We start from the raw sequence: 24,460 nt of genomic DNA on the forward strand, positions 1-24,460 counted from the left end.
CAACAAAAAAAAAAAAAAAAAAAAAAAGCCTGCCTGTTTTTATTACATGCGTGGAAATGCAGAGTTCAAAACTATCAATATCTGGGAAAAAAAATTAATAAAAATAACAACGATGATGTTGCGATGAAAACTAACCTTAACTGCAAAATATTTGTACGAGGAATGTTTTCCTTCTTTTTTTTTTTGGTTTCTTTTGGTTTTCGAGACTTATGAGAGGTTTTCTCTCGTCAGCGTCTCGGTGTGTTACTGTCAAGTGTTAACAGTTTACAGTGTCTGTCGGTTCGTTAGTCCAGGAGTCCACACATCGAATGTTTCCGACTTGTGTTTTTCGATTTTGAGGTTCAAGTTTTTGTTGCTGTCTCTTTACTTTTGTTTTCCCGTGCGCCGCATCAAAGTGTCGAACACCCCCCCCCCCCCCCCCCCCCCCTCCCCCCTGCTTTGTCTGCCCTCTGCTCCCAAACACTGAACTGTAGCAAAAACCTCGGTCGAACGCGGCTTCGGATAAAAAAAAAAGGTGTCAAAGTGTTTGGTGTAGTTCTCCTGGAGTAGCACCGCCCCGGCGCACGTGGTCTTCCTTCCACTTGGCCCCGCTGAACGTGCCGCGCTCCACTCCGCCATCTTTATTTCTCCCCCCCCCCCCACACCGCAGCAGACCACTCGTCTTGACGAGGCCACCCGGCGCTGTATCCATTAAGCAGTGACATCATGACTTCCTCTAAGAAGTTGGCACCGTCGCTGCTTCTGGGAGGTGAAAATGCTCGCTTGCTTTTTCACTGCGGGGCCAAACAGGACTGCCTACATGCATTATAACGAACTTCCTGGCAAAAAAAACAAAAACAAAAAACCTTTTTCTTTCTCTCTCTGTGAGTGTGAGTGTTATTGCAAGCAGGAATCATTCGCCAGCTTAGCAAAAGGTTCCCATAAATGAACAGTGTTTTATTAAGGTTGGGAGTTCGCCTTGGCGCTGGCAAGCTCCACTTGGCCCGGTCATGGAAATTGATTGCAATCTAACTAAGAGGCTCTGCGCTCCAGACTGTACGCATGCCAAGGTTCTTCTTTGTGGGCCGGATGCCTGAGCTGGAGTCTGGGCAGCACTAACACTGAAGAAAGTCATTTAGGAACGTAAATGTCCTCTTCCTCTTTCTCTTTTTTTTCCTCCTTCCCTCCGCTCCACTCGTCCATTTCTTCCCATTCTTTAATCAATCATCTCGTCTGCGTCCTGATCCACCTTCACCCCGTCTCTCCTCCTCTCATCACTCCTTCCCCCGTCCCTTCATCTCTAATCGATGTCCGGTTCTCCTCGCCGGTCTCCGTCTCATTGCGGAGTCCGTGGACGTACGAGTAGCGGCGGCGTCTCTCGGTTTTTTGCTGGCGTGCGCTGAAGGCTCTCTGCGGCACTTTTTTTTAGGGCGGTGTTCTTGAGAGGAATCCATTTGCTGTTGTCAGTTTACTTGTCGACGAATCATGTCTGTGGTAGTTTTTTTTTTTGTACACCCCCTTTTTTTGGGAACGTTCAGGGATCGTGCTTTTCGTACCTTTCCCCGCATTGTTGTTAACTGCTACCTAGCTAGCTACTTTAAAAAGCAAGTGGGCCCGGCTAGTGTGTCTATAAGCTAGCTATACTACAAAGGGTCACGCGACCTGAAGCAGGGTCAGCTGCTGTATTTTGACTTTTTTCCCCCCTAGAGCTCTCGTTTGGAATTTGGGGGAGGGGCGACGCTGTCGTAAACTTGGCTTAACCCGTGTTCTGTTGGAGACTGTTTGCACCAGACAATTTGAATATTTCAAAGAATTCAGAACCCTGTTTATTCCCATGTTTGCGCTACAACACCCTTCAGCGTTAATAGCATTCTTGTCTGCAGACCAGAGGACATTTGGGCTGAGTCTCACAGAGCTCTTTGTCCGCTTTGAAGAGTGACCTTTGATTTGTATCTAAACGCCCAGTCTAATTCTGCTCCGTGACTGGAGAAAAAAGAAATACCTGCCTCATGCTCAACAAAGTGTAGTGTCTTTTCAAAAACTAATGGACCTGTATTTGCCTGTAATTTATCGTCCTGTCCTTCGTCTTAGTTAATGTGCTAGCATGTAGCTTGCATGAGAAAAGGTTGGAAGTGTAGATATAGCGTTGGAGATGAGGAGTGCCGACGAGCATCTCTCCTGAGACAAGAGCGGGGCGGTCTGCCCCGACTGACCTCTGATCTGCAAACATAGCCCGTGTCCCACTGGATGCTACTGAGGGAACTGAGGAAGTAGGACTCGCTCTGCTGCTCCCCCACCGACGCTGCATCAAACCGGTGTTAGGGGTGCGATGGCGTTGAAATTGGGACGTCTAATTCATATTTCACCGCGTCAGTGCAGTAATGACTAGCTGTCACCAGATGCCAGCAAACAGCAGCTTTTCTTTACCTCCCTCAGTCAGACCGAGCTCTCCTGCCCCACCACTCGACTCTCGCCTCCTCTTCAGGCAGTCGCACACTAGCTGCCAGTCATCTCTTTATTTTAGTATAAACAAATTGATTTTTAAATTATGTTTTGTAAAAGGTGTGCATACTCTTAAATGTATCACTTTCAGTTCAATTGATAATCATTGTCTTTCTTTTTTTTAAATTAGATTTTTCCAAATCTTGGAGGTTAGAACATTTGATTTTCGCATTTTATTGTTTCAACAACCATTTTTTTCTCTCTCTCTCTAATTTCATGTATATAGTGTTGCCTTTATTGGATACTCTTACAAGCGCAACCATACACACTTTGCGCACACACACTTTGGGTACATACACATCCACACACATATCTGGGTATGCACGGCAGGCATGACGTCTGTGACTTTGGTGTATTTGTGCATATGTGTGTGTATGTGTGTTTGTGTATGAGTGTGAGGTGTGTATTAATCGACCCAAACAGACCCCGGAGACACTCCTACGTGTGTTGCATTCACAAAAACGTTATCATTTCGATGACTAAAACAGCGTCTTTGTTCTCAGAATTATTATTTTGGATGAAAAGTCTTCCTTTTGAATAAATATCCATATCACATGAGAATAGTGCTGTCATGTATGTTAATTTGTACTATGGCTGATGTCATCAAGGCGAGACCCAACCGCATGCCGTGGTGGGTCTGCGTCTGTTGGATGTTCATACAGTATTTGTTTTTCTTGTTTGTTTTTTTTTGGTAAAATACCAGTTCAGTTGTTGACTTCAATAAACATGCATTTGGGTTAATTTCACCCGTCTCGTCATTGGTTCTTCGTGTTCAGGTTGATCGGTTTTCCGCCTGGATTGGTCCTTTTCTTGTTCTGTTTCTTGTTCTGTTCCAAAAAGAAACAACAAATCTCACTTGAAATATGCTCATCAATATCTCCAGAAGTCTGTGTGCATTAGTAATCTGGTATTGTTAATTAGTGTACAAAAGACTGTGAACATCATCTTTTCAATGAATAATGGACATGATAAATACTCTCACAAATCCACTAACAACTCAATGTAAGACTTTAAATTGGTAACAGGTTCTAAAAATCTATATGCAGTTAATGAAAATGTCCAACAGAGGGCAGTAGAATGCAAAAGTTCAAAGTCCCTTTGAAACTAAACAGGTTGGTTGGTTGATCTTATTATTTTCTAATGGTGATTTAATAATGTTTTCTTTCTCTCACAGACAACAAATATACATTAGTCTGTGGATGTTTCTGTCTTTCTTTCTTTCTCCCTGATTTCCTTAGTTCTTCTTATCTTTTCCTGCCTCCACTCCTTCAGCATGGACTGTGTTTGGAGAATACTGTTACTACAGGTTGATACTAGTCTTAAGGTTAATAATCAGACTTACATTGCGCACATGATACTAGAACAGCACAAACTAAATTCACTTGTATACAGACTCGATTTACAGCGCAGGAACACTCAATTAAACATAATACACAAAATACATCAAAGTCCTATAGATAGAAAGAGGTTTTTAAAAAAGTGAATGTTATTCACTCGGGACTTTTGGGGCTCTGTTATTGACAGTGATGCCTAATCCCTTTAGCTATGTGACAAGAAATGGTACTAACAGCGACTTCACTCAGAAGCTCTGGCTTAGGGGCCTCCTGAGCCCTTGGGCCCCTGGGCCCTGTAGGCTCTTTCGGTAATCCACCCATATGTGTAAATGGTCACAATCCTCATGGATACCCACAACTCAGTCCAGCTGTTTGAGGATAAAAGACTTGTTTTTGCACAGCTTGTTCTTGAATACCGAGTTATTCCATGCACAAAAAAGAGTTTGCTTATTGCTGAGACTTTATCAGTTTTCACCGAACCAAAGGGATCTGATTAAAACTGAACAAAATACGTGCTTACAAAAGTGTGCAGTGTCAAAACTGAACTCATTTGAGAGATATAGCACAATTTGGATTAAAACACTTATTTCCCCAAATGTATCTTCTGCAACATATTGCTATTTGCAGACTGTTAAGTCATCTGTAAGAACATAAGCGCTTGATTAGCATTTGATCTTTGACGTTTATGGAAAAGGTTTTATCTGATATCAAACTTCCCTAAAAAGAAGTCACTCTAAACACGCTATTGAATGCCGGAGAGTAAGTTCCTACCAAAAAATTATGTATAAAACAGTTTTATAGCAATAAAAAATATAGCAAAATAAAATCATGTAAGATAATAAAAAAAAAAGATTTAATATAATGACGATAAAGGTTAACTTAGTGATCTAAAGGTGTACAAAACAGTAGCGCTACAATTCAAAAGCCTGATAATAAAAACAATAACTGATTACTTTCATATTGACTGATGGGTCTTGTCATATAGCAAGTTATAGAATTTGTTAATGTCTCAATATTCACTTTCAATATTAACGACTTAATTAATAAAAAACATTGGAAAAATCTAAGTTTGGCAAGAGACCATTTTTTGAAAAAAAACAATTGTGTTGTATTTGTTGAAATCCCACTTACATCCTGACAGCAATCAATACATTTAATTTGGCCTGAATGTAATGATTGGACGGGCTACCTGGCTGTCTGCCTGCACGGAGTCTTCCGTAAGCTGCTAGCTTAACAGCTGTGAGTACGAAGGTGTTTCTTGTTTACGTTCATTATGATCATTTTGGGGGAGTGGCTACAGAGGGAGTCCTGAAGGGTTATATGACATATGATAATATACCTGCAATTTTCTGATTTGCCCTTTAATGTATCATCACTACAGTTTTGTACGAGAATTTATTTCAATCTTATAAAAGATTGACAATCTGCTCCAGAATATTCTATTTAAAGTGAGTTTAAAGCACTTGATGATTTCAGGTTTTTGTTTAGTTTGATATAATGAGGTGAATATTTATGTGTAGACCATATGTGATAAACATTAAGATCATCATTTTATTTATTTATGGAAAGGAGAAGGACCTTATTCCAACAATTCCATTACAAAAAAAATACAGTATTTATGTATTTAATTTATGTAGAATTTGCTGTTTATGTTTACTGTTCATTGTATTGGTTATTCTTGTTTCGTTTTCCAATTTGGCAATTTATTACATGTTTGAAATAAAACAATCGAATCATCGAATGATTTTAAGTTTCCATGTTTAAAACGCAGTTCTCGTTGCGCCCGCTGGAGCGCCCTCCTCCTCCTCTCTGTAGAGTCCAAAACGGAGATTTGGAGCGTGGAGGAGGTGGAGGAGGGAGGGGGGGTGTGCTACTGATTGTATGAGAGGAGGGGGGGCAGAGAAGGAGCGAGAGAGAGAGAGAGGGAGAGAGAGAGAGAGAGAGAGAGTGTGTGAGAGTGAGAGAGAGAGAGAGAGGGAGAGGATGTTTGAATGGGAATCTAAAGCGCAGAGAGGAAAAGGGACTCAGACAGAGAAACCAAGAGAGAGAACAGACAATAAAAAAGTGGAGACAGATTTATTTTACGCACGGGAAAAACAAGGAAACGAGTAGAGGAAAGGAGAGGAGGAGAGAGGAAGAGGTTTTTTTATCCTCTAAATGTGTCTTCTTTCACTCTCATGACTCTAAGAGGATTCCAGTTAAATTCACCCGGTCGGGAGGAATTGATGGTGTCTTTTCGGGGAAGCAGAGCCGTGGGGAGGAATCTGAATGCGCTCGGCTGAACCATGCCAGCCCTGTGGATCATAACTTTGGCGATCACTCTGAACCAAGGTAAGATCAGTGTAAACACACTCTGTCTGAACTGGGAAAGTTCTCTAGTTAATGTCCGGATTGTCTCTCCCTTTACCCTTCCTCTTCACCCTGTTGTGTGCGGGCGTCTGTGCGCTCTGTGTATTTCTGTCTGCTCTGGCAGTGCGTGTGTTTGTGCGTCTCCATGTCTGGCAACGCGCGCGCGCGCTTGTGTGTAAATGTGTTATGTTGCAATGGATTTATGCTGCCTGGACATCATCATCACAAACCAACAGGCGCTGAAGGGGGAAAAAAAGAGTCGCGGGGTGTTCAGGGTCTTTGCTCTGCTGGGGGAGAAAAAAAAAGAAGAAAGAAACGACATTTAGAGTTCAGACACACGCGAGACGCGTCGCGTTGATTTTTCTTCATTTTGCACGTTTGTGAGAAGAGATGTGGAGCATCTGCACACGACATTGCTTTGACGTGACCTTTGAAACGCATGAATAGATAGATTTGGATGACACAAACAAACGCAGTGTGGGTCAAAGGAGGAAGTGTTACAAGCACGCGCACGAGCTAGCACAAACACACAAACACACACACACACACACACACACACACACACACACACACACACTGCGCATAGCCTGCCAGCCTGGGGATGATTGATGAGGCGAGGATCCAATGCACAGTCTGGTCACCTGGCTTTAACATGAGTCACACCGGATCAATTTCCATCACACACACACACACACACACACACACACACACACACACACACACACACACACACACACATACACATACACACAAATACAAATGGCATGCACGCTCCAGGCACGTGCATTCCTGTAATCTCAATGTGTGAGAGTGAAATAGTGTTCAGTAAAGTGCAAGTGTCCCTCGAGAGCGAAAGTTGGTGTGTGTGTGTGTGTGTGTGTGAGAGAGAGAGAGAGAGAGAGAGAGAGAGAGGGAGAGAGAGAGAGAGAGAGAGAGAGAGAGAGGGAGAATAGAGATCAGGGCATCCTTCTTAGTATGCAGGTAGAGTCTGGCGTGCTCGTGCTCGTGCCCGTGCGCGCGGACCCGTTGCAAACGTGCAGGTGCCAAGAAAAATTCATATTATATCGTAAAGACGGAGACATATTCACTGGACTGGAGGAGAGCCCCATTACTAATATTAATGCCCCTTATTATCGATCACCTTGATAGATTTCCCTCCCTCTCTCTCTCTCTCTCTCTCTCTCCCTCTCTCTCTCTCTCTCCCTCTCTCTCTCTCTCTCTCTCTCTCTCTCTTCACACACACAAGCCTCAGTGGGAGAGAGGATGAGTGTGCGTTTGTGTTTGAGGGAAGTCCGGGCTCCAAAGACATAGATGATTAATTGAGGTGGCCTGATGTGAACAGTTCAACTGTGTGTGGGTGTGTCTGTGTGTGTCTGTGTGTGTGTGTGTGTGTGTGCGTGTGTGTGCGTGTGTGTGCGCCTGCCTGCCTGCCTGGTTTAGCACCTGGGTCCCCGGTGCCGCAGGCCGCTGGTGTGATAAACCGCAGACGGTGATCTGCCCAGACAGACAGTCCGAGGAGCTCCCAGGCTGGAGCAGGTCTGACCACCTGAGAAGAATATAATGGAATAGTATTAATGCTTTATTTATAAAGGTCGAATAGAGCGATGCACAAGGTGAAAAAGATCTGCTCAAAGTCTGAGCATCTTGGATTGAAGAACGGATGCTTTAGTCTTTTGATGAGAATAGAATGTGTCAAGTTAGACTGTCTGAGATAATCTATCAATGTGCTATAAGAGCTCGGATCAATTAGGGCCAAAGCTGCTGAGTATTGGTTGTAGCCGGCTGAAAGAGTAGAGCAGAGAGAGTGAAGTAGATTAGGAAAGTTTGATTATTCTAGCTAAAGAGAATCAAACAGAGCAAGACCAAGCAGAGCAGAAAGAGAAAAGAACAAGGCAGGAGAGAAGTGAACAAAAGAGAACAAAGCAGAACAGAACGGAGCAAAAGAGGAGAGATGAGAACAGGAACAGAACAGTGAAGGAACATAAACGCACAAAGCAGAACGGATCAGAACGGAGGAGAACAGGGCAGAAACAAAAAACAGAAACAGAGCAGCGCAAACGCGACAGAACAAATACAGAGAAGATCAGAAACGGAGAGCGGAGAGGAGCAGCAGATCAGTGTCTCCAGCTGAGCCGGTGTAAGCCTGTAAATGTGATCAGAGTGAATCCGTCCCCCCTACATGCAGCAGCCGCAGCCTAATGTGTGTTTAGCCCGTTTGGGGTCTTCCAGGTGTCTTCTGCCCGCGTCTCTCTCTGAAGAAGCAGCCCTGATTTACTGCTCGGTCCAGTGGTGCGCCATGGTTTCCCCAACGCAGGCCGACTACATCTCTGTGCGGTTCACTGCGCGTCCGCAGGCCTCTGTAATTACCTCTCTGCCCTGTATATGTATATGTGTGTGTGTGTGCGTGGGGCCGATGTGGTGCGTTGCCGCTGTGAGACGACACTGTGCTTGCCAGCGTCGCTCTGGCCCACAGGCGAGGGAGCCCGTTTCTCAGAGTCGATTCTTGAACAGCACTTTTGCTTGAGCTGAACATTTTCGCGGCCTGATCGTGCAAGCGAAGCAAGCAAAGCAAGCAATTCTTGCACTGCAAGCACCTGTCCCACCCCCCCCCCCCCCCCACCCCCCCCCCCCCCCACACACACACACACACACACACATACACATACACATACACACACAGACTTTCTTTTTCTCCCTTTTCTCCCCCCCTCTCCCCCTCCCACTCTTTATTCCCGTCACAAGAATGGAGCAGAGGCGCAGATGTAAAGAGACAGGCCAAAAGACAGAGAGATGGAGGCAGAAAGAGACGAAGAACGGAAGCGACAGCGGGGTTCAGTCCTAATCTGTTGACAAGAGGGGATGTTTGAGGATAAACAGAGGCAGAGCAGCAGCGCTCAGGAAGCAGGGAGAGAGAGGGAGAAAGAGGGAGAGAGAGGGAGAGAGAGGAGGCCCTATTGGCTTGAGTCTCTTCTTCAACAGCGACCCAGCTGGACCATCAATGTTTGATGGTTTACACCAGACTGGGCTCCAGGGGCCTCCTCTTCGAAATGCTCAAGTCAAAGGCAACTGGACTTGCTTTTAAATTCTTGAAAACGTTTCACTTCTCATCTTCACGTTGCTTTTTGACTTTGCACTTTTGAGAAATACCAGTCCATGACCTGGATGACCGAGAGACTCAACACACACCACGAGATTGATTTATTTCCACCAGCACAGCGACAGATTGTGTGAGATTGTCTTTGATCGTTAGTTTCCAGCTCCCCACTGATACGCCCTCAAACAGTTGTGTAATTCCCTTCTGAATCATCTCACAACAAGAATGTCCTCAGACGGAGTTTATGCGTTAAGTCAGAACTGTTTTAGCATTTACAGCATGTATAGATTCGGAAACATGCACAAGCATGTTTTTTATGTCTGTGTAATGACCCACTGCTTCAATAAACAGATATTATATATTATTGGACACATTAGTGTCTACAATGCACATTGAAAGATAAGAGTGATGATTTCCAGCTAGTGATCTGGGGATACCCAGTGTTGCATAGGCGGGATAACCTGTTTTTTTTCGACCCCGAGGCAAAAATGTGGCCCCTGTTGACACCTGCTCCCACTACCAACACTTCTCTCTGTGTATTATGTATGCAGCCTGGGGATTTAAGGTAAAACAATTAAACTGATGTGAGCCATTGGAGCACGATGTGCCATTTTAAATAGGGACCTTGTTTAAGGTCACGTTCCGATCAACAGTAGCCTTGCGTGGCGCATGAGTGGTGAAATGAGACAACCCGGTCTTTTTTTATTTTTTTGGGCTGCCTGGATCAGAAAACATTTGATTCAAAAAGCCATTCAGATTTGGCTCCCTCATATGTGCGAATGCTGGCTCATTAGAATAAACAGCCCTCCGTCTGAGTATCTTCAACCATGGCTTGAGAACTACCTTTTCAAAGATGCGTCACATTTTTATCACCGCCCAATCAGAGCAGACTTTTTCAGACGGGGGGGGGCTTAAAGAGACAGAGAGTGAATACAGGGTTAATCAGACAGACGGTGTTAGAAAGATAATGTGTTTTTTGAACATTAAAGCATCTAAACGTGTTCTAGTCGAAACCCAAAATGTAAGTATGAACCAGAAAATTAGCATGATGTGTCCCCTTTAATAACGCAGACCTGTTTCTGGTCTGAACGTCAAGACAATCAAAAAAATCTGTTCCAATTATGAGGTCATTTAGTGGTGGATTGTCAGAAAAATGTGCTGTTAAATTACAGCAAACAAAACACAAAGTGAACTTTGGGCTCCTGAAGGTCTGGGGGAGGGGCCTGCTTTGAAATGCATTAAAAAACTATTTTATCAGTAGACCAGATGTGATGGATGGTCAAGAAATTGAGGACAGAAGAAGATAAATATGAATTGAGGCCCCAAATTAAAAATTAAAATTCGTACTCTCATTGTTGTTCAATATACAAAGCAAGTGGACACGTTCTTCTTCCTGGTGGGTTTTATCATCTGAAGCACCACTGATGAGCATTTCTTGCATGAGCGGCTTCAGGATCAAACCTCCAACCTTGGCCATTAGTGCCATACTGTACTGATCGTGCCACAAAAGCAAATATAAAAGGCTGACTGACTCCGTTGCTCTAATTGGGTGGAGAGAGAAAAAGAAAATCCACTTCAACAAACGCTGTACTCTCAAATGAAGATAATTAAAAATGGCATGACAAGTCTTGTTTAAGAGCAGAGCGGAGGTTCAAACAACACGGCGGCGGCGGAGTTAAGTGTGTGTGTGTGTGGGCCTCATCCCAAAGCCCTCCAGTACCTGACAGATCTGATATCCTTATGGAGAGGGAGGCATAATCGGAGCTGACAAGGAACAGCAATTAAAATAAATAAATAAAATAACCGCCACAATTAACCGCCGCTTAATTCACCACGATGCCCCGATAATCTAGTAATCAGTTAAAGTGACATCGGAAAATTCCCCCTAACCTCTTCTGCACGGGCTGATGTGTGTGTGGGGGAGTGAAAGACCGAGGAGTACGCAGATCCTAACAGAGAGCGTCGGCTGGTATTAGGACTGACACCCATCAATCTGGCTGATATGTCAGACTGAATGAGGGAGGAGGAGGAGTAGACCGGGGAGGGAGAGGAGAAGACATGCAGAGAACTAGAATAGAAAGAAAGTAAAGGAAACGATGAGGCGAAAAGAAGAAGGAGAGAAATTCAGAGAAGTTAGAGGAGTGAAAGAAGAAGGGAGATGGAGTAACAGGCCAAAATGGAAAAAAAGGAGCGGGAGTAAGGGAGCAGAAAAATAGAGGAGAGGATGATGGGAGAGCACAAGAAAAGAGGAGAAGGGCAGGATAGGAATCCAGGGGAAAGGAGGAGCGGAGATGAGACAGGGAGGATTAAAGCAGGAGGAAAAATAGAGAGGAATGGGAGCCAACAGGAGTGGAGGTGGTGGAGGAGAGCCAGGCTGAAGAATAGGAAAGGGAGAAATTGGGTAGGAAGAGGGCAAAGGAGTGAAGGAAGGCAGCAGAGCAGAGGTCAGGGGGAGTGGAGACGAAGGGAGTAAACATTAATGCAGGGAGGGCAGAAGGAGCAGTAATGAAAAGAAATGAGGGTAGATGATGGAAGAGGAGACAAATAGAGGAATTCGAGAGGAGAGGCATTTGGGTGTGAAGAAGAGCGTGAGTAAAGGAGGACAAAGAGGAGCTGGATGGTCAGAGGAGGTGTGGAGGGGAAAATGGAGCATGAATGGAGGAGAGAGGAGATAAGAAGACAACAGGGAAATTTGGGTAGCGGAGGAGTGGGAGAGGAAGATGGGTAAAAAAAAAAAGCGAGATTAAAGGAGGAGGAGAGCCGGGTTGGGGAGATTTATGTGGCGAGAGTTGGAGCGCAGGAGCATGGAAAATAGAGGAGAGAAGAAAAGAGGGGGAGAAACGGGAGAAATTTGGATGGGTGGAAGAAAAGAGTTGAGAGTTGAGGAGGAGTTGAAATGGAGGAAGGAACACTAATGGACGGAGTGATGCAGTATAGTGTGGGAGGAGGAGTGGGCGCTAACTGGAGTGAAGGAGGAGGAGAGGCGGGTTGGGGAGCAGAGATTTATGTGTGGAGAGGGTTGCAGCGAGGGAGCAGAGGGAACCAGCCAGGCCTATTATAGATGGGGCTCTCCTGGGAGACCAGGGCCTGGAGTTTTCCAGACATTTCTAGCATATTTCACCGCCGTTCCAAGCGGCACGCTGCAATGCACAGAGCTCCGCCCCCGCCAGAGTCCTGGCTCTCCAAGGAAAAATAAAGTGGGTCTCCTTTCTCTGCGTGAGCATTCAATAAAAGTGATAAAAGGCTAGAAGGAGCCCTTCTTAGCTTTCTTTTTTTTTTTTTTTGGAAGGGAAAGTGAGAAACCAAAACTGGCCACCCTCTCCAAGGAGAAGCTTTCAAAGAAATGCAGACATCAAGCATAAAAGCATAAAAGCGCTTTCACCTTTTATATGAGGGGAAAGTGTCAACAAAAAAGGTCTGCGAGATCAAATAAGCTGAGCGTGGAGGTAGTTTGTGTTTCTGCCTCTCCGGCGCTCTGTTTCTTTGTCTGCCTGTGTTTCCTCTGAGAAGGCTCGTGTGTGTGGAGGTGAGAGAGAACAATTGAACGGGCCTCCCACATAAAATCCATTCACAGGCTTGAGGATTAGGAATGAGAAATTGTCCGGCGCAGTGAATTAACTCAATCTGATCCATTACAAGATCGCTATCACAAGGTTTCCCCTCTGCCCTGGATTATGCATGCTGCTCGATATGTGTGTGTGTGTGTGTGTGTGTGTGTGTTGCAACATCCCATGTCATCAATGAAACAAAAATCAGTTCAAGTCCGGCTTTGAGACCTTTGTTGAATGTCATCCGTTCTCTTTCCCGCCACATTTCCTGTTCATCACTCTCCTGTACACACTATGAGAACGATGAAGTGCAAAATACCCCCAAAAAGAATCGAAAGTATCAGAAACTGTCATGTGCCGAAAGTTGGTATCCAATATCTGTCAATATCCACAAACTGTTCTTCAGTCAGATAGTTCCTGATTTATATTGAAATTGTAGACTTTATGATTTTGGGGTTTTTCATAATAATTTACTAATAGGAATCACACTGGCATCCATTTTTATTTTTTTTATACCTGTCTTTATATGTTTTCATCATTGTAAGCAAACACACCTCTTAGTAGTTTTAGATTTAAAAATAGTTAAAATTAGTTTACTTCTCTTTATTTCTTATAATTACATTTATAATATAACATAATAAGATGTAATCTGACAAACTAAGTAAGCAATTACAATACACTACACTCAATATAAAAATCCTCCATCGACTCTAATTAGCTTAGCATTCTCTTCATTTTCAGGCTGGTTTTGTAGCGAGTCATGCTAAACGTGTTATAGTGAAACTCGTTACCCGATGATGTTGGAAGGAGATGAACGTTTCTAAGGAAGGAATACTGAATGTTTTTTTAATGGATGGTAACAGCTACCCGGCTTTACAGGAACAGTGTTAATGTCATCGTCTTCTGTCTTGACCGGTGACGTGGTTCACTTTGACATCTGTGATCTGTAGTTTATGTTTAACCTGTTTTCACTGCTGAATCAGTGAATCTGTTATACCTTCTTTCTGGAATTGCTTTTTTTGTTTTTTCAAAAATGAGATAATAGTTCCTCAGGGAGTGCAGTTAGTGACAGTGTGGGCTCCGTGGTAGCTCTGACAGTAGCAGCCGGGATGTGAGTCTTAGCGAAGGGAATCGTGTTCTGTCTGTGCTGCATATGTCGCCTTCACTGCCTGTCGCAACCAAGTTAGTTAACCAAACAAGTTACAGATTTTTTTAACTTTTAACTGTTTACTATAAGTCATCATTGTGTCTGGTCATCAGTCCGTCATCACCCTCTTAGCTACTCGATTAGCTTGCTGTGTTTTGATTCATGTTGCACGTAGCTGGCTAACATGAGTATGACACAAGGACTAGACTTTCTTTAGAGGAAGGAGAGAAGATAAAATAATATCCAAACACGATAAACCTTTATTTCAGTTGGCTTGACTGCAAGAACATTGTCAAAAATATGAATGGTCTGCTTTGACAAAGCGCTTGAGGAGCCCTGCCATTCCACTTTATATTATATTAAACTGTATATACTATAAGTCATTCCTTTCATCCTCGTCTAACCAGGCAGTTACTAATTCTATTAAGACAACATATCTTACTCAAACTAAGCTCCAGTTAAAGGAAAAGTTTGTAAAATGTAATGATTTCTCTTACGAAAATCCAATGTGTGACGATCGTAATCCTAATTTTATACACCCTACAGACCCAGTATCCACTGGCTCCACTCTTAATTTAACATTTAGCGCCTTCCAATCTTTCCCACAGAGGCTTTTCCCAAACTTATTTCCCTTATCAGTAACTGTACTCGTGTAACCAAATGATTTTGTTGCGAGGGCACCGCGACCACGTTTTCTTTTTTTCTCTCAACATATCGCTCTACCCCTTTTATTTCTTTCCCTTTGGTGGATTTTAAATGGTGATAAAATAAGCAGCAGCGATTTAAAGATGGAGATGGACAACATGATTACGGATGATGAAAGCCGGTATCCATCACCACCCACTCTGTTTGTGTTTCCATCCTCCTTCTGTCTGTCTATCTGCCTGTTCCTCCTCTCTCCCCTCTAATGTTTTAATGTAAGTCGATAACTATCAGGAACTGATAACACCCCGGGCTCCGCTCGGCTTGGCGAGGCTCGATGAGGCGAGGAGAGGAGAAGGCGAGAGCAGGGCTGGGTGAGGTGTGGGGGGGGGGGGGGGTGACACTATCTCCCCTCAGTGAAGCCTGATATGCCCGGGTGCAGGGGAGATAAGCGAGCAGCTCTCAGCGGTGGCGGTGGAGGGGGACAGTGACGTCACGCTGCTTGTCTCTCGTTTTCCGTGGCGGTAAATGAAGTTATGGCGTCACAGGTGGCGATTATGTCACAGTGAGATTTGTCATTGTTCTGGGAAGGAGATTAGACCGTGAGTGTGTTTTTGAGTGTGACTTCAGATTTTTGCACCTTGTGTGTGCGCTCATGGTTGTTGGTAATATTTGACTTGTCATAGTGGGAAAAGTAGAAGTATGTGTAAAAAAATACGTTCCCATACAACAAATCTGCATTGTCAATAACATATTTTCTTTTTGAAACATGACAAATTTGCTTCTAATCAAAGCCCATAGAAGTCCGTACAGGGACATCAAGGTGAGGGTGGATCAAACAAACACAGGACTTGCACCCAGGAGACTGCTGTTTGTGTCTGATGTGAAATCAAAAGTAGACGTTGAAACGTAAATAATATATCGTGCATTGAAGCTCATACCATGATGTTTAATTCCAACGGAATTGTTGTTTTGTTTCAATTTATGGTCAATCACACAATTTTAATCTAGGAGTAAATGTGGTTCCCCTGAAACGTAATTGAGAATGCACTTAAGTTGTATAGAGAGAGAGAGAGGGAGAGAGAGAGGGAGAGAGAGAGAGAGAGGGAGAGAGAGAGGAAGAGAGAGGGAGAGAGAGAGAGAGAGAGCGAGGGAGAGAGAGGGAGAGAGGGAGAGAGAGTGGGAGAGTTGTCATTGGAAAGAATTGTGTCTTTTTTGTGTATACTTCAAGAAAGGCACTGTGTGTGTTTGTGTGTGTGTGTGTGTGTGTGTGTGTGTGTGTAGGTGTGTGTGTGTGTTTGTGTGCAGCAATGAGAGAGATTCTATGGGGGGGTTCTCTCGTCTCAGCTAAGAGAGATATTCTAGGTTGGTTGGTGTGTGTGTGTGTGTGTGTGTGTGTGTGTTAATCCACAATGTACGATGAGAGCCAAAGGAAAATAAAAGAGTGGGTCTGCTTGCTTGTGATTGAGGCAAAGTAAGAGAGAGAGAGAGAGAGAGAGAGAGAGAGAGAGAGAGAGAGAGAGGGAGAGAGAGAGAGAGAGAGGCGGGGAGGACGAGGGGGAGGACGAGGGAGATGGAGCAAGTGAAAGAGAGGAAGCGAGGTTGCAAAACAGAGCGTGTTTGGGAGAGCGGGAGAAAAAGATAATTTCTTAGCTCTTCTTTTAAATAAGTCTGTTTCTATAGCAACCATCCAACCAGCCGCTGGAGAGAGAGAGAGAGAGAGAGAGAGAGAGAGAGAGAGAGAGGGGAAAGTGGGGGTGCACCAGAGAGACAGAGGGAGAGAGAGTTACCATAGCAACGAAGGAAGAGGGAGAAAAAGGACTTGGAGAAACTTTGAAAAAAACACACATATAGGGAGAAAATGTAAAAGGCCAGATAAGCAAAGAAAGAGTGAATTTACAACCGAGCAACGAAGGGTAACTGTGTTGAGCAAGTTAATTAAAAGATTGAATTAGTCATTACTCATTGAAAAAGTGATTCCATTACTTAGATATGAGAGCAGGATTCAGGTTGTAAAAGTCATCGTTTATTTAGTCCTCGTTGTGCAAAAGATGAAGATGAAAAGAAACACACATGGTTCTTTAATTAAAAAAATATGTAATTGGCAATGGCTGAAAGCGGCAGTTAGTTGGGAGTGAGAATGTGTTGACACCTTTAGTTCATGATCTTAGTTTAGATAACACGCTATTACAGTATTTTACTAATGAAAGTTGTTTTATTTGATGGACTTCATGGGTTTTATTTCTAGAGATAAGCCAAACGCCGATGGGGTTGGTGGGCAAGGAATGCAATCTATGGATGCCCGAACACCAGTAACACCAGTAACACCAGTAACACCAGTAACACCAGTAACACCCATTACTGCAGCAAGCCTAGTTGTACGTAGCTACCTATGAAGAATGCCTCCATTCTTAATCCCTCCAAAGCTCTGATTGGTTGAGCGTTTCTCTGACTGGCAGAAATAACCACAACACCCCCCCCTCTATATTTGAATCACTAAACAAATAGAGAAACAGACAACGGAGATGTGGGCAAAGATTCAGAGGTCTGGAACCATGTCTTGGCAACAATAAATAATTCTGAACTTGCTACAGCTCTGATTTATGCATGTTACTGGCTTCCTCCTTATAGGAATGACAGCTGGGGCTTATGGGAACAGCATACCAAACTGCTGTGAAATATTTCTAAGAAATAATCGAAACTGATAGCAATAAGATGAACCTGTAGTATTTTTAAATAATCCAGGAGATGATTGTGTTCCTATTTTGAGGAAAACCATTCAAGATAAACTTGAAGGTTTTCAGACTTGCAGTCTTGAAGGCTAGCAGACAAACCGTATAAAATCGCTCCCCTCCCTATAACATATATAATATATAATATCAAAGTAGTCCAGAATTACTGGGATTAGTTATTGTCATGCAATCGTAATCCCTTTCACTGCCCGTCAAAAAAGAAAAGTTAGCACTGTAAATGTGAGATAAAGACAGAGCGAGCCGGGTAATATGGCTGCACTCTATAGAGCCAGCAGAGAGAGAGAGATATGAGCTGCAGCGATAATACAGCTGCAGCCTGATTGTCCATTCTCAGCTCTTGACCACACCTGACCTCCATCACTGTGTGGAGAGGACGAGTGAGCAATGAGAAACACAGACGGGGAGACAGAGAGAGCGGGAGAGAGAGAGAGAGAGAGGGAGGGAGGGAGAGAGAGGATTGATTGGGAGTCCCTGAGTTCAGACAGCTCCGACCACAGAGGCCTCGATCTGTTTCCCCCGAAAGTACTGCAGCTACACTGTGATCCAAAATAAGAGTCGACACGGGGTCACGTGGGAGGAGAGAGTCCAAATACTTCATCCCACGCGCACTGATGGTATAGAAACTTGAGTGTGTGCATATTCTACATCTAACGGACCTCACAGCCGAGTGACAAACGGACCAATGGTTTGAGCTTCGATATTTATTCTTTAGTTCGGGGAACATTATATGGTGAAGATGAGTTTAGTCCTCTTAAGGGAACCATAAACCGACCGTGTCACATAGTAAAGTATCATTTGATGCCTGTAGCACAAACCAGACGTGACACGCAGAAGACGAAGTCACGGCACAGGAGCCTGGATGGGCCATCGGAGTGAACGCCATAAAATGACTGGTTTACTGGACCGTCGGCGTGCATTAGTGCTGTGAAATAGGACCGGCTGATCAGAGCTGTACGTACAAGAATCTATGATAGGTGTCACGATACGGGGGTTACAATCAATGTATTGCAATATATTGAAGTGTGTACTGAGTTCATCTTTCATTTAAACTATTAATTAAAACGCGATACAGTGTTTGCGAGAATCAGTACTGTATCACGAAACATAATATAGCGTTTCTCAATATTTGTAATATTATCTTACATCCTTGATGTAAGATGACAACTACAACTGCGACACAAATGAGTCCATGGTGATGTTAGAGTTAATGGCACTACAAGATATCTAATATCATGCTTGAATAGTACTTTGTAGACACTACACACTAATACTGCAAATTGTACATCACATACTTATGTTAATCTGTGCCTCCATGTTCTATCTGCTTCTCCTGGTGGTTTAAGTGTGAGCGGAAGGGTTAAAGGTCCGTCTCTTTAACAACTTCCTGCAGCTCTTCTGCAGCTCTCGGTGCTTGAAGCACATTTAACTGAACTCTGTGAATACAAAAGCAGCTCAATGTGCTCCTGAATCCTGAATCACTCCATTGACCAGCAAGTCTGAAGCGTTGTTTTAAACCCCCTATAAGTGGATCTGAGCGATTAAAATAACCATTTAGAGATCAGAATATGATGCAAGACATAAGCTGGTGAACTTGAGTTGTGCAAGCTTTATAAATAACTAGTGTATCGTTTGTTTTCTGGGCTGTACTGTAGGCTTTTGTGCTGCTGTTTAAAAAAAAAAGCTTTTCGTAAGCATCTCCGTCATTTCTATTGTGCGCTGCGTTACAGAAGAAAACTGTTCCTCAGCATCAGTCATACAATTTGAATGCATACAAATATACATCATTTCCTAATAATTTTCCTAATGAAATAATATTAAACGAGCAATATCTTGCCATTGCACCAGTGTGTTTTCATTGTGTTCCTCATCATCATCATCTCACTTTGTTTCTAGACACCAGTGGAAAAACTGGTAGAAACAAGAGATACTGTCTTTTTAGACTTTATACTCTTTCTTACAAGAGTTGTTTTGCAAAGCACACCAGCAGGCTGAGAATGATTTTTGTTTTAAATTATTAAAAAGGTAGTATATACTTTCATCAAACTTTTTCCAACATAAAATGCTCCCTCTGTAAAGTTGCTCTGTAAAGTTGCCTCCTCTGAGTGTGTCTGCGTGACTTTTCAGCCTCGATTGAATCCGACACTGCGCCTCTGCCTTCATGAGCCGCAGTGTTCTTAACAGCACAGAAAAGATCTTGCAGATTTGTCTTTTTGAAACGGCTCACATAAAGTAAAGCCGTTATACACTAGACGGAGCAGGGTGAAATTAATGGGGTTTGGAACAAAAGGTTTTGAGAAAGATTTCCTGACTATTCCCCATGCAATTACTTAATCCCTTGTAATTAGTCTCCTTGTTTGAAAAGGAATATACATTCTCCGTCTCCCCATATTTTCCCTCTCGAGTTGGAAGATAAAATTGCAGACAAAAACAGCATGAATGTCTTTTGTGGAGCGTGCTGCCTATAAACATCCAAACAGTCTGGCTTTGAACAGCAGTTATGCCATATATTAATGACTTGCATTTGTTATACTCAACTTCACAAGGATAATTATTTTCCAAGAGGAACGGCCATTATAATCAGTCATAAACATGGTCCAGCTTTCCTGCATAAATTAACCTTTTTGAATTTAGCTTCAGTGCACACGGGGGAGAAAAAAAAGAAGTGTTTATCACTTTCTTCTTTTGCTTTTATGGACAATCATTGTGTGGTGAATCCACCGCAGCAGATAATGAGGAGCACATAGTCATTTCAAATCTGGCTGAGCCCGCACAGGACAGCTGTCTATTTTAAGCTATAGCTGCTGGCCAGCGAACCATTAGCCTGTTTTACACCGATAGCAAATAGCCATTAGGCGTAACGGCAAGCCAGTTAGCCAACAGCCATCTGCCGCGCGCTGCAATTATGCTGCCTTGAAGTGCTGTTGGAAATATAGTAATTATGAGTTGAGCATGCATTAATGATCCAACACAATGGTAAATACGTCTGGGAAAGGGGGAATTCTCAATGATACCTGCGGTAACAATCTGTGTTCTGAAGAGCGTGCAAGCCACGCGAATACTGATGGAGTTCGTAAGGATGCACTTATTGTGTAAAATAAAACAAAGAGCAAAACTACTTATTTAACCGTTTCCCTTTTTTAAAATTTTTTTTTATCGTACGGTCCAATAAAAGCGTTTTAATGCTCCACGAGGTTACATTTGCATCTGAGCTCAGCTGTAGCGGCTCTTGATGAGCTTTGAAAGCAGCAGACGCCAACTGGAGTAGGTTTCCCATTAGCTGCTCGCGCTCTGTGCCGTTCCCCATGATGCGCTCCGCTCCGTTCAACGACAGTGGGCTCATTGAGACCGCCACTACTAGCTCTAAGTGTTGATCCGCAGGCTGTGTTCGGTGACTCTTTTCCTGGCAATGACAGTCGCTGTAGTCAGCAGCACATTCAGGTCAAGCAACTTGACTCATTTCGTCACATTCTGCCACAAGCCTTGTCGCGTTCACAATGCTCTGATTAAGTGGTACAATAGTTGCAAATCTGCTGGCGTGTTTGCTGAAGAGTAATTACTGGCGTCTGATAAGCGTTCTGGGGAAGTTTCCCAGCTACATGATTTCCACCGAGGCTTTATCTCAATTGAATGTGATTGTCTTTTGCCGAATTGGCTCAGCCATGATCCTGGAAACTGGCCTTGTCTCGCACACATGATAAGACAACAGATTGCCTTGTACGCCATCCAACCAAGAATAATGCTGCAAGCTGTAATAATTTACACCATCCGTCAGGGTTTTTCCACAACTACATGCCTTCTTCCTCACGGACACGAAGCTACTGCCGGCTGGCAAAGTCTGAGAATCCTACATGGATGCATAGTGGAGGAGGCACTAATTGGCCACATTGACGCGAGCTCAGGCTTCTCGTCGCCACATCACACAACGCAAACACGGTGATGCAAATCCGGCTGTAGCGCCGCACGCAGACGGGAGATTGGAGGGAGGGATGCTGGGATGTGAAGAACGAGGTTTCCCACTTCCTTAATGTGCCTTTTGTGCTGATTTGCGTGTGTGTGTGAGTGTGTGCGTGTGTATGTGTGTGTGTCGGCCTCGCTTCTCCTCTCTCAGGATCCCTTCGTTTGTGTTACCATGGGGACGGCATGCTTTCTATATCTCTCCCCGCTTAACCCCCCCCCCCCCCCACACACACACACACACACACACCACCACCACCACCTCTCTTTCTCCCTCTCTCCTTTACGCACTGGTTTCAGTGTTACCATGGCGACAGACATGTCTGTCTCCTCTCTGCCTGCTCACCTGTCTCACTGGGTCGGTCTCCATCCGTCTGCCTGTCTGGCTGCCTGTCCGTCTCTCTGTCTGTCTCTCTGTCCATCTGCCTGCCTGCCTGCCTGCCTGTCTGTCTGTCTGCCTGCCTGTCTGTCTGCCTGCCTGCCTGCCTGCCTCTGGGTGTTTGTGTGCCCTTGGCATGCCTTCCCTTGTTTACTCTTAGTTTGTTTGTCTGCGTCGTTGTCTGTCCGGTTGTTCTGTCCCGTGTCCGTTGTCCTCGTGCATGTTTGCTTTCTGTCCCACTCTCTCTCTCTTTATTTTATTTTTTTGGGGGGGTCTCTCCGGCTGACTGCACGCTGGTGTGGCCACCAGGCTTTCCCACCTCTAATCCCTCCTCTCCTCTCCTCTCCTCTCCTCTTTCTGCTCTGCTGCTCTGTTGTTCCCCCAACATCAACATCTCTCCCCTCTTTTATTTCATCTTTTTTATTTAACCCCCCCCCCCTGACTCGATTGTTTGTTCCTACATCAGAACAGTATCCATTGAATGTCACTGGGAGCACACGGAGAGAGAAAAAAAAAAAAAAAAAGGAGGGATTTAGGTAATTTTCGCAGACGGCAGCTGTTGCTATGGCGACACAACTTTTGGATTTGCAGCGGAGAGTGAGGGATGAATAGAGGGATAGAAGGAGAGAGAGAGAGAAAATGTGTGAGGATAGAAAGAAGAAGGGAGGGAGGGGGGGTTCATGCTGCTACATGCTTTCCCCAAAATACAGACATTTATAGAAAGAAAGCATCACCTGAAGACAATCGTTCTTCAGCATCTAAAGCCCATATGAGATCCGTTCAGACAAACAGGACCAGCTCTCCTCGCTTTTATTTAGAACTGACATCATTCGTATGAATTGTATGCCGTCAATCACGCTTGTGAGAGTGCTCGCCAGCTTTTCCAAATCTTGCTTTCCAGATGAAACCCATCTCTCTCTCTTTTGCGTGAGGAGAGAAACACTTCATTAAGCTCTCTGTGGTTCATTCTGGCTTTGTTCGGCCTCTCCTGCAGTTTTTAACCAAAAAACAACAAGCAAAAAATTGGATCATCATCTTAAGTCCATCCGTCAGTAAAATAAAGAGAATCCCAATGAAGCCAAACCAACATCTCGTCCCCCATAACGCGTCTTCTTCTCTGTTTCTGTGAATCGTGTTGCAACGTGTTTGTCACTTCCCTCAAAATGGTGAAAATTTCATTTTGGATTGAGACCCCCACTTGTGTGCGTGCTAATGCATTTAGAAAAACCACTTTATTATAATATGCGTTTGAATATTCATAGTAGGCAGGCAGGGAGGGGGGGGGGGGGATGGAGGAGACTGGAGCCTTTGGGTATTGATGTAGAGCTGTGGAATTAGCTGCGAAACTGCTATTGATTCAAGCTGTGAGGACTGGAATATGAAACATGGTGGCGAGGGGGGGGGGGGGGGGGGGGGGAGAAGGGCAAAAGACCTTATCAATGAACTTGGAGAATGAAAGAGGGAGTGAAAGAGAATGAGGGTGCTCGGTGGAGGACGAAAAAAAAAAGAAAACCCAGATTATAAGTCAGCAGAGAATTGAATTAAAGGGAGACCGAAGGAGCGAGTGGTTGAAGAAAGAAAAGAGAGATTATCAAGCGACACAGAGGGAAAAATGAAAGAGACAAAGTACAACAAAACTAAAGGAAAGAAAGAACGAGCACAAAGGTCGCATGAAAGGAAACGAAAAAACACGACGGAGGAGCCAACGGAAACACAGAAGAATGAAAGAAAGATCAAATAAACGAAAGAGCGAGAGAACAGGGTGAGGGGTCAGGGCGCTTTAGCCTGGAGACGCAAGGCTACAGAACAATCCTCCTCCCCCCCCCCCCGGACGCCGCAAATTGTTGATGGGAGGACTAAGTTGACAAATGTCAAAGTTTACATTTCATTATGGAAGAGGATGGAGAGGGAGACGAGGAGGAGAGGAGGAGAGAAAGAGAAGAACAGGGGGGGTGGAGGGTGAGGGTGGGGGGAGGAGGAAATGCCATGCATTCCATTAAGTGGCCAGAAGAGGAAAAAAAAACAGAGAGAGAGAGAGAGAGAGAGAGAGAGGGGAGGAAACGAGAGAAATACAGGAAACGGAGGAGGAGAGGTGGAGGGGGACCACCATAAAGACAGGGAGACATAGAAGGCGGGGGGGGGGGGGTTATAAGCGGAGGAATGAAGTGCTCGATTCATCGCCGCCTCAACAGTGGCGCTGACCTTTTGAAAATGGAGTTAATGTTAGACAAGGCAGCACTTGACATTCTGACGGCCTCCATGTTTGTTCTTTAGTCGTCAAGGCGGAGCCTCACATTACGCACCGCCCTTTGCTGATCTCGAAAATTGCAGGGCCTCTCGATAAAGGATGCTACGTTTACATAACAGAGTTTCACATTCTGATCTGAGAAGACAAGGCGGGAGATAATCTGTGTTTGTGAATGTTGTGGAATCCTGAAGCCAACAACGAATTGATTCTGACAATTGCCGGTGAAGCCGAAGCCTTCCAGTGTGCTTTAGAACTCCGCCGCTGCCCAAAATCAATTAAAAACACATCAGTGAGCATCACCATTGAACTACGTAACATGTTCCTTTATTACCGTGAACGTGGGTTATTTTGAATTGATCCTGAGCGCTCTCTCCTATTTCCTGCCGGAAACGACCACTAGAGCACAAATTGTGTATTGATCCGCAGCTGAAGATAGTCCCCAAGAAATACACTGTTTACTTCTGTTTGAGTAACGTTTGGTAAAGACTGCAGTGCCCAGCTGTCTTAGGAAATTACCTATATGTTTGACCC

General features: G+C 44.2%; 1 protein-coding gene across 4 annotated transcripts in view; it reads left to right on the forward strand.

Annotated features, from left to right (window-relative positions):
- Positions 1–6,100: 6,100 nt before the first annotated feature.
- The window catches only part of kirrel1b (kirre like nephrin family adhesion molecule 1b), a gene marked incomplete at both ends in the record, with an annotated part of 64,307 nt that continues 45,947 nt past the window's right edge, over positions 6,101–24,460 (forward strand). For all 4 annotated transcript variants that reach the window (XM_079172485.1, XM_079172486.1, XM_079172487.1 and 1 more), the window contains one exon: positions 6,101–6,146. In XM_079172485.1, coding sequence (XP_079028611.1) covers positions 6,101–6,146 — 46 coding nt within the window. The remainder of the gene's footprint in view (positions 6,147–24,460) is intronic.

The sequence above is a fragment of the Pholis gunnellus genome (assembly GCF_910591455.1).
Source record: "Pholis gunnellus genome assembly, chromosome: 14".
Taxonomy (NCBI): domain Eukaryota; kingdom Metazoa; phylum Chordata; class Actinopteri; order Perciformes; family Pholidae; genus Pholis; species Pholis gunnellus.